Source organism: Merops nubicus, unplaced genomic scaffold (genome assembly GCF_000691845.1).
Source record: "Merops nubicus isolate BGI_N331 unplaced genomic scaffold, ASM69184v1 scaffold21830, whole genome shotgun sequence".
Lineage (NCBI taxonomy): Eukaryota > Metazoa > Chordata > Aves > Coraciiformes > Meropidae > Merops > Merops nubicus.
This window is the reverse complement of record NW_008581308.1, coordinates 48,195-59,119: the sequence shown is the minus strand read 5'-3', so window position 1 is coordinate 59,119 and position 10,925 is coordinate 48,195. Positions and strand designations below refer to the sequence as shown.

The 10,925-nt window shown below is 47.8% G+C and overlaps 1 protein-coding gene across 1 annotated transcript in view; it reads left to right on the top strand.

Moving 5' to 3' along the window:
* Window positions 1-151: 151 nt before the first annotated feature.
* The window catches only part of FAM81B (family with sequence similarity 81, member B), a gene marked incomplete at its 5' end in the record, with an annotated part of 21,697 nt that continues 10,923 nt past the window's right edge, over window positions 152-10,925 (top strand). Inside the window, 2 exons of the mRNA XM_008949570.1 lie at window positions 152-395; window positions 5,367-5,485. Of these exons, the coding sequence (XP_008947818.1) occupies window positions 152-395; window positions 5,367-5,485 (363 nt within the window). The remainder of the gene's footprint in view (window positions 396-5,366; window positions 5,486-10,925) is intronic.

Below are 10,925 nucleotides of genomic sequence, written 5' to 3'. Positions count from 1 at the left end.
ACCCTCCTGGCTGTGACCCTGGGCACCCTGCTGGGGGTGAGCTGCTGGAGCAGGGGGTCTGGGGGAGATGATCTCCAGAGGTCCCTTCCAACTCCTACTAGATTTTGATTCTGTGATTCTGAGTCTGACACTGGGATTTTGGTGTTCACAGGAGAGACCCTTCCCCTCCCCTTCGCCCTGGAGACAGGGCTCGCCTGCTGGAGGAGCGGTTGTCCAGCCAGGAGAGGACCACGGCTCTCCTCCTCCATCAGGCCTTCCAGATCAAAGATGACATCGTCTCCTGCCTCCAGAGAACCAAAGGCTTTCAGCACGGGCAGGCTGCTGCCCAGCAGCTGCTGGAAAACCACATCCAGACCATCACCAGCATCGTTAAAAGGCTCAGCCAGGACATTGAGGTAATAGGTGGTGAGGAACATTTCCTTGCTCCTCATGAATGGATCTCCTTGTGGTCCATTCAGCACTGATGTTGGCTTCAGGGGCAGAGCAGTACTGAACATGACCACTATGGTTTATTTAAATTCTGATTTTTCTTGTATAGTGGCACTTGCAGCTACCTGTGAAAACAGAAAGGAGGGGACTAGGGAAAGTAAAGTAAAAAAAGGAAAGTAAAATGAAATAAAAAGCAGATTAATGAGTTTTGTTGGTGTTTCAAAGGTTCAGGTTTTATTTGCTCTCAGTTTTCTTGGTGTGCAGGAGGTTGAGCCCAAAGGAAGTAAGGAGCAAGCTGTATTTTCATATAGCATAGAGCATCAAGACCCCAGTTTGGGTTTATTTCTCAGTTTTCCTGAAGCAGACGTGCTACTGCTTTATGCAAACTTCTGCATGCAGACATAATCCAATATTGCTGAAACTCCTCACAAAGCTCAGCACAGACTGGAGAGAAGGTTCAGGGTCACATTTTATTTCAACTGACTGATGGTTCCATGCTTGAAATTAATGAGACAGACACCATTTTTCTAGCTAAAGGCTTTTGATTATTTCAGTTGGTAAATTTACACGTGAAATTTACCAACACCTTTTTTGAGCAAAGATGTGAAATACAAAAATACCCTGAAACAGACTTCTCTGTAGCTGTTTTGTCCTTTGAAGTGTTAAATGTCTTACAAATCCTCAATATATGTTGGGGTTTTCATGTGCCTGGAGAAATATTTGATCTTCTATAGGTTTATCTTAAGAAGTATGCAATCATGGCTCTCTTGAAATTAATCTGAATTAAAACTTGAGTCTGCCTTCTTTTCACACTGATTTTATTGTCAAGGTTTTGATATTCTGGTAATAAGCAATGCTATAAAACCACTTACTTAGATCATCCACTTCCTCTAACCCCATTTAGATCAATTATGTACAGGGCTGTTTTGCTAGAAAAATGCCTAAATCAGTTTCCAAATCTGATCTTTTCCCTTGGCTGTAAATTGCTCTCCTCCAGGTCCAATCCTCAGGTGTGTGTCTGCTTTGTGTATCAGGGCTGTGAGGACTGGCTAAGGATGGAGCAGAGGGAACAGCACAATGAGACACGTCAGTCAAAGCCACTACAGAATTAGTGGAGGTTTGGAGAGCTGCTCCTGGCAGGCAGCAGGTGAGGGTGGTTGTGCCACGTTGATTTCTTAAATGTTACAAAAAATCGACAGAAAAAGAGGATCTGCCAGGAAATGTGACTCACTTATACTCCAGATCTTCCCCAAAGAAGGAAGAATATCCTTCAGAAGAGCCTGCTTTGGGGAAAATGCTGGCACACCGTTGGCACCGGGGGTGAGGCTGAGTAAGCACAGTCCTGTGCCAGAGCCAGGAAAATGCCCTGGCTGCTGCTGCTGCTGCCTCAGGGATGTCAAAGCAATTAGTGCCAGGTGGAAAATGACCAGACCCTTAACAAAGACATCCTCCAGGAGCCCAGGAGAGGATTGCAAACGGCAAGAGAAAGGCATCAATGCTAAAAACCTAGAGGCAGAGGGGGGATGTGCCTGGCATCACCTCTGATAGCAATGGGAAGGTGACCGTGTCTCAGCTAAGATGTTGCCCACAGGTGAGGAGGTCACCAGCAAGCAGGAGCAGAGTCACAGAATCGTAGAACCATAGTGTTGGTGGAATTATAGTGGTAGAATCATTTGTGTTGGAAGGGACCTCAAAGATCATCTAGTTACAACACCACTGCCACGAGCAGGATCATCTACAACTAGAGCAGGATGCATGAGGGCCCAGCCAGCCTGGCCTTGAACACACCCAGCAGGGGATCATCCATAGTTTTCAGGGGCAACCTCTGCCAGGGTCTCACCATCTTCATAGTGAAGAACTTCTTTACATTTAATCTCCATCTCCCCTCCTTGACCTGCTGCCCATGCTGCTGGGGATACAGACCAGGACTGGGTGGCTTTTTGGGCTGCACTCACACATGGTTGGCTCATGTTGTGTACATGGCTCTCTTCCACCCAGGGGTGATGAGCTGTGGGATGGGACGGCTGCCAGGAGTGCAGGAAACGAGCTGGAGGAGAACATCATTTTCTGTCAGCAAGCAGGAGGCTGATGCTCTCCATCCTAATGAACATCCTTTTGCCAGAGAGGGGGTGGTGGTACCATTCCTTGCCTCTGTCCTGGACCTCTGAAATCAGACTTCCTTTGCCAAATACGCTGCCAAAACCACGCTGGAGCTGTGCAGTACATTCCACACTTTGGGAACTTCACTTTTCTGAACATTATCTGTGGGGCAAAAAATAGGAATACCTGTTACACTGGGTGTTCACTTGTCCATACTCTGTGTGCCAGGGTTATTCAGGAGCAACTGCATACGTGACAGATCTGAGTTATGTTTTACTCCAGAGTTACTATAGATTTCTCTGCTTACCTGTGCACCTGCAGTGTCTCCTGTAGCTGGAGCAGTACTTCTGGCTGCACACACAAACTGGGGGGTGAAGGGCTGGAGAGCAGCCTCATGGAAAGGCATCTGAGGGTTTGGGTTGATGGTGAGTTGAATATGAATCAACAGGGTGCCCTGGCAGCCAAAAAAGGCCAACCATGTCCTGGGGTGTGTGAAGCTCAGCATCACTATCTGGTCAAGGGGGGGTGGTGTCCACTCCACAGCGTGTCGGTGTGGCCCCACCTGGAGCACCATGTGCAGTTTTGGGCCCCTCAATGTAAGGACATCAAACTACCAGATTGTGTCCAGGGAAGAGTGACCAAGATGGTGAAAGGTCTCAAGGGCAAGACTTGTGAAGAGTGGCTGAGGTTATCTGGGCTTGTTCCACCTGGAGAAGAGAAGGCTGAGGAGTGGCCTCATCGCTGACGTGTGACATCGTCGTGGCCTGCACTGCGAGGGGGGCATGGAGGGGGTGCTGACCTCTTGGAGGTGACCACTGGTGGAACATCAAGGACATTAAGCTGCATCAGAACTAGCTCAGAGTGGACATTAGGAAAAGGTTCTTCACTGAGAGGGTGGTGGGTCCCTGGAACAGGCTCCCCAGGGAAGTGGTCATGGCACCAGGGCTGCCAGGGTTCAGTCTGCACCTGGGCAATGCTCTCAGTCATATGGTTTAGTGTTTGTAGTGCTGCAGGCAGCACGGAGTGGGCTCAGGGATCCTGGTGGGCTCCTTCCATCTTGAGATCTTCTAGGATTCTGTAAGTAGGACAGTGGTGCAGCATGGGGGCTCACTGCCAGGGGTATTCACCTGATATTTGTCTTTTCCTATATTATTCTTCATAAACAAAAATCACACGCTGGGGAACATTTCAAATAAAAGGCCAAAGAAAGCCAGTCTGGTTTTGTACAAACAGGACATGGGCATAAAAAAGGGTGAAGGCTGTGCTTTGAGGAGGTGAAGGGCTGTGTAGTGCTGATTCACACCGAAATATCAGCCCCAGGCCTCTCCTTTCAACCCGAGAAGTAAAATGAGGAGATTTCAGAAATCATGCTCCGCCTCCGCTCCGTATCTGTAAAAGGTCACAGCAGCTTCACACGGGCTTCCTAAAATTAATGCTTGTGACACATTCAGACACCATCAGGATGAGCCACGTCAGAAGAGCCTGCAGGGTGGTTACTCCTTCCATCTCCAGAGAGACTTTTAATCCTTGCAATAACTCAGGTACCGTGCCTCCTGCTAAGCAGTGAGGGCAGAACACGATATTTAGGAGCTGCTAATAGTGACCCACACCCTCGCTCAGGGCTGGGTGGGTGCACCTGTAATGCCCTCTCACAGCAGGTCCCTGCCCTCACTGCACCCAAAACCTGCCCTGGCAGGCCTGTGTGTGTTGAGGGATCTTCTCATGCATGCCAAGCATGGTGCCTTAAGTTGGATGTAAGTGTTTGTGCATTTGCACCTTGGGCAGACTCATCTCAGGGCAGAGATCCTGCTCAGCTCTGTCCATCCTGCAAACCTCTGCTGCAATGACCTCGGGGTGCTGCAGAACTCACCTGAGCTACCACCTACCTCACAGAAACATCTGGTGAAAGGATCCTGACTTAAAAACCTCTGTGCTATGTATTACAGGCTGCACAGGACTGCGGGTGACACATGGGGAGGATACGATCCATTCCCAATCTTTATAGTTCTGGATTTTTATATGCTTCTTAAGATAAAGTACATTTTTTTTTTAAGGGAAAGATGGGCATATTATCATAGAATGACCAAATCATAGCATTGCTGAGGTTGGAAGAGACTTTCAAGATGATTGAGGCCAACCATCCCCATCCCTGCCAGGTCCCCACTGCCCCGTGTCCCTCACCCCACATCTCCACGGCTTGGGAACCCCTCCAGGGGTGGGGACTCCACCACTGCCCTGGGCAGCCTGGCACAGCCCTGGGCAACCCTCCAGGGCAAGAAATTGTTCCTCAGGGACAACTGAAACCTCCCCTCATGCAATTTGAGGCCCTTTCCTCTTGCCCTGGCCCTTGTCCCTTGGGAGCCGCGCCCGACCCACCCCTGGCTCCAGGCTCCTGTCAGGAGCTGTGCAGAGCCAGAAGGTCTCCCCTGAGCCTCCTTTGCTCCAGGCTCAGCACCCCCAGCTCCCTCAGCTGCTCCTCCCCACACTTGGGCTCTAGACCCTTCCCCAGCAGCTCCGTTGCCCTTCTCTGGCCATGCTCCAGCCCCTCAGGGTCCTTCTTGGATGCAGTGAGGGGCCCAAAACTGACCCCAGGATTCGAGGGGCAGCCTCCCCACTGCTGCCCAGTCCAGGGGGATGATCCCTGCCCTGGTCCTGCTGGCAGTCTTCACTTATGAGGATACAGAGTTTTGAAGGAAAAGTACATTTTTTCTTGTAGAAATTAAAGAAAGCTTTTAGGTGTACTCCATAAAATAGTGCTTTAAACTCTATCTTGAATTGAAGAAACCTACACCTCCAAGTAGAAAATAAAAAGTACATTTATGATCTTGAATTTACAGGTTTTGGAGAGGCAAATAAGAACAAGGGATAGTGCTGCTATAGAAACTAATCTTGCTGTTCAAAGCCTGGACCACAAATGCATCCAGGGTCTTGGAGACCTGCATGGAAGAGTGGCAAGGTAAGGAACACATCACAGCCCTCGTGCTCCTCTCTGCTGCTTGGTTTGTGCAGAGCAGACTCAGAGTGGGCACGAGTGTACTTCACACTCATTTCTGTAGCTCATTTTTGTGCCATTTCAGTGCTTCACACTCTCCGTGCTAGAAAAATTATCAAGCCTGGGAAGAATAACTATATTTTCCTGTCTCATTCTTCATCACTCACTTAACATCTTGGGGATGTTTTTCTTCTCACGTCTGGCTAGACTTCAGCTGAGGTGGTTGTTTCCTCCTACTGAAACTCTCCCGTTGTTTCAATAAAATCTTTAGTTCCCCTCTTGGAAAATAGGTCTTGTTGAGCAAACTTTATTTCTTCCTTGGATAGGATGATAAGTTTTCGTTGGCACAAGTAATTGAAGGTAAGTAATGCAGGTAGACTTCGTGGGGCACTTTTTAGCACAAAATATTAGGATTAATAGAAAGACAATGTTAAATTCTGCTATTTAATATCAAGAGAGCATGTGGATTGAGAACTGCCTGGACTGATATATTGGAAAAAGGAGTCATTAGGGAAGAAGTCTACATAAACTGCTGTGTTTCTGATGTTGGGGTTTTTTTTTTTCTTTTCCTCCTCCTGAGGCCAGTCATAAGATTTTAATATAAAACCCTGCTATTGCCATTGGGGAAAACACAAAATACTGGTCAAGTGAGAACAAGGTAATAGAGAATAACCAGGATTATTGGCAACATGGGCTGATTGAGAAAAAATGTTCTTTATGATGGCAAAGAGAAACTGTTCCTCTGCTGAGTGCCCTCTGAAGAGTTGGGTGGATACAGCAGGTGCCTAATTTACCGTGAGCTCTTACAACGATGTGGCACCAGAAATGCCAGGAGCATGGCCTTGGAGAAGAGGAGGTTATTTTAGCTCTGTGTGTGACACAGAGATTGACACCAGAAGACTGTGCAGAGCCCAGAGTCCCCTGCCTGAACACCCGATATGGTGTAAAGAGGAGCTAGGAATGTGATGGTGGGACAAGGAACATTTCTGGCTGGGAGAATTATACATCTATGTATAGTGTATAGAAAAAAAATAAAACCAGAGAGAGCTTCATTCCCATGTGTATCTACCAGGAGAGAAAGAAAAAAAATCAGAGAACACTGAAGGACTCCAGACTACTGCAGAGAAACCCAGGAATCCAAAATGAGGAGCTGAAGCAAACACATTCAAAATTGGCAAGAAAAAGATGGTTTTTTTTTTTAACCTTGTGGCTGATTAGCATTGGAACAAAGTAGGAGGTGCTCCTACAAGAGCTTCCTGGTGTTTCCAAATGCGGGTCAGCAGACTCTCTAGACTATATATGCTTTTAGCAAAGCCATAACATTCAATGAGTGGAGTGTGTCACTCCTCTTTTCCCAGATTTTTCCTAGCCATGGTGCTTCCCTTCATCGTCTGCACTGGGGCTTGCTCCCACCTTCTGTGCTTGAGCACTCTCCTGCAGCACAGGAAAGCAAAAGCACTTGGGGAAAGCATGGAAACAGGGCAATTGTAGAGAGAAAAAAAAAAAAGATCAATCCACCTTTACTTGCATGAGGAAAAAAACAACCAAAAGAAACAAGGTTGAGCACTTTTGGTTCACAACACTGTTTCTGAGGTCCCTCTTCCTCTTCCTTCCTTGCCCATTTTTTGGGTGTGCTGGCTGGCTTTTTTCAAAGGTGTAAAAGATCACAAAAAACCAAACTGAGAGCACCAGGGTCATCATCTGATGATGCTAGACACAAAGTCCTTCGACCCCATTTGTCTTTAAGGTGAGAAAAATAGACCAGCAGGTTTCCTAGCTTCACCCAAACCCACGGGTGCTGCAGAACCAGGGCTGGTGTTCCAGCAGCGTTCCAACAGCAATATTGTAGTGCAGCTTTGTGGGAATGGTTGCCATCAAGATGAGGTATAACACAGCTCTGTGTGACTTGTGAATCATCAGTGCTCTCTTGTTTTCCTTGCTGCTGAAGCTCCCCTCTGGAAATGCCAAGTGTCACTGTGAACCTGCCCCCGGCGTGGCGGCGGGGAGAGAGCCAGAGCTGGCAGAGCACTGCCACTGAGGGGATGACTCTTATTTCAATCTTTCACTTTCCTTTGGTCTCAAGTTTCAGGGTTTAAAAGTTCAATGTGTGTTAAAGTAGCTGGCGACAAATCCACATGTTCATAGTATTTATATTTATTGAATTAATTGAAGTTTTCCAAACAGAAACGTGTAGTGACGGTTTTCCTCTTGATTTGTAGCCTAACCTTAATCCAAGACTATCTGGGATGAAATGAACCTTAAATGGAGCCACTGCTCTTTCTCACAGCACATGATTCATCCTCCTCTATTCTGCCATGTGTAAAGGATTAATGTGGATTAGCTCTTGTACTTCAAGCTCTGCCTATCCTTTTACTCTGTCTTTCCCTGCAAAGTATATGGAGACCTCTTAGCAGCTACTGGGGTGGTTGTCCATTAATTCTTGGACCTTCTGACTACATTTCCACACTGTGTAAATATTTATGTGTCAAGTTGCATTGATTTTCTGAAAAAAAATAGCCTTGAGCATCTCAGCTGTAGTAGTATTCCCATCAAATTAACTTTGCATTTTATTTGTATTCGGTCTCTTAATAAGAATTCCTCTTGGAATATGTATTACAGTAATAAGAATTAGGTAATCAACAGTAAAAAAAGTTGATACATGTCTGATAAATATTAATTCTGGTAAATTAAACACTTGGGCAAGCAGAACAATACAGACCGTTCCTCCCATGGCTTTGGAGGATAACGTTCCTTCAACACACAGCAGGTGGACAAATTAGATGCTTTGACATAACCATGAGAGGCTTTTATTTCTCTATACTTTTTAATTTATATGCAAATCTCATAGGAGCACCCTCTCCACTGCTGTTTGCACACTCTCCAGGCTCTGCTGCGTGTGGTTGCAAGTGCCATGACCTCACTGCAAGCTGCTGAAAGTCTCCTGTGCAAAATATCAAATTAGAGCCAGATTGAAGCATGTCCCAAGGATCCCCGTTCTCCTCCAGACTCCTTCTCAGTAATGCATTTAACCACTTTGCACGTGGTAATGTCATGACGTGGAGGAGGAGTGAGACCTGAGCAGGACCAGAGACTGGAGGCACTTGGGGCTGTGTCGCTGAGGGTCTGTGTGCAGCCCCCCAGGCAGGGCTCAGTCCCTCAGTCCCACAGTCATGCAGATGTGCTTGTGTCAATCCCACACCACAGGCCTAGATCTCAGGGTCTGGCTTCCCGTTGCCAAATCCTCCATTTTTCAGTATTTCCTGTGTAGAATATTCCACTTTCTTTCTCTTGGAACTGAAGTTGTGTCTTATTACTGCTACAGATCCACTGATCTTCTTCCTCATGCCGTGCTCTTCTTGCGAAGCCTTGTGCTGGGATCTTCCTCAGGGGGTGGTGACCCCAAACCCAGGTCTCTGAACAGAGCTGGTCTACGTGTGGGTCCAGCTGGCCACCAGCCTGGTGTCTCAGCTGCAGCCACCTTCCCTTTCTGCATCTGTCCCTAAAACTTTCCTCCAAGCCCTGTGGGTGAAAGGATCTCCTGACCTGACATGGTCCTGCCTGGCCCCTGTGCCCATCAGGACCCTATAGAATCAGAACTCTGTTGGTTGGAACACACCTTTAAACTCCTGGAGTCCAACCATCCCCCAGCCCTGCCAGGTCCCCAGTGCCCCGTGTCCCTCACCCCACATCTCCACAGCTTGGAAACCCCTCCAGGGGTGGGGACTCCACCACTGCCCTGGGCAGCCTGGCACAGCCCTGGGCAACCCTCCAGGGGAAGAAATTGTTCCTCAGGGGCAACTGAAACCTCCCCTGGGGCAACTTGAGGCCCTTTCCTCTTGCCCTGTCCCTTTTCCCTTGGGAGCAGAGCCCGACCCCCCCCTGGCTCCAGGCTCCTGTCAGGAGCTGTGCAGAGCCAGAAGGTCTCCCCTGAGCCTCCTTTGCTCCAGGCTCAGCACCCCCAGCTCCCTCAGCTGCTCCTCCCCACACTTGGGTTCTAGGCCCTTCCCCAGCAGCTCCGTTGCCCTTCTCTGGCCACGCTCCAGCCCCTCAAGGTCCTTGCTTGCCTTCACAGCCATTTTGTACCTGTTTTCAAAACCTGTTTTTGTTGGATCAAAGTTCTGGCCTTTGCACAAAGCCTCTATTATCTGCAGTGACATTTTTTTCTTAATTTCCTTGATCTACAGGCTCTGTAGGTGTGTCACAATATCTAAGCACCACCAGGAGATGACAAAAAGCTGGTTTATTTAAACTGCCAGGATTTTTCTTTAGACCCTTCATCTGTCAACATCGGCTTTATTCAGTGGTGGTGTGTTAGAAGATAATTCCTCTGGCGTTTGAAACTTTCTGTTCTCCTTACTCAACTGCTATTCTGTTATTTATATCAAACTGGGCAGCTTTTGTGGCCTTTGTGTATATTCTTTTCCCACAATATCCTTGGGTGGTCACTCTTGGGGAGTGGTGTGAAGGGGGTTGCAGGAGGTGTCTCCTTGCTCATGTTTATTGTATGTATAATTTACATGTGTATTTACATATACACTAAAGAAAATAATCTTCTTGCTTCTAGAATCATAGAATAGTATCAAGGGGCCTGTCAGAAAGCTGGGGAGACACTTTTCACAAGGGCTTGTAGTGATAGGAGAAGGGGTGATGGGTTCAAACTGGAAGAGGGGAGATTTCGATTAGATGTAAGGAAGTTCTTCAGTTTGAAGGTGGTGGGGCCCTGGCACAGGCTGCCCAGGGAAGCTGTGGGTTCTTCATCCCTAATTGTGTTCAAGACCAGGCTGGATGGGGCTCTGACCAATCTGATCCAGTGGGAGGTGTCCCTGCCCATGGCAGGGGGATGGAACCAGATGATCTTTGAGGTCCCTTCCAACCCAAACCGTTCTATGGTTCTATGATTCTGTGACATACACTCACAAAAGCCAGGAGCTGCAGGAGTGGTTCATCCCACCTGGAAAGGGTGGCTCTTTGAATGCTATTCAGTGCCTTCTCCATTAATCACACACTCTCAAATCATTCCCTTGCCCACTTTAAATACGATGAGACTTTTTGGTGAAGGTAACTGAAAGAGTTTAGGTAGCAAATGACCAATGCTCCCTACAAGAAAACTAGTGTTTGTTGTCTCTCATAGTGAACCTCCCCAAGCTCCACATGGAGCTGAGGCTGCAGGCAGGGGTGGTTGTGGCAGCAGTGCATCATCTTCCCTGGTAGGCATCCAAAGGCTGGGAGTGCTCTGAGGTCAGATCAGCCTCTCAGTTTACACTTCAGATTTAATTTAGTTTATTGGCATCGGACAGAATATTGGCATATTCTTCAATATGAGGGTGACAGGCCACTGGAACAGGCTGCCCAGAGAGGTGGTGGAGGCCCCCTCCCTGGGGACATTCAAGATCAGGCTGGATGA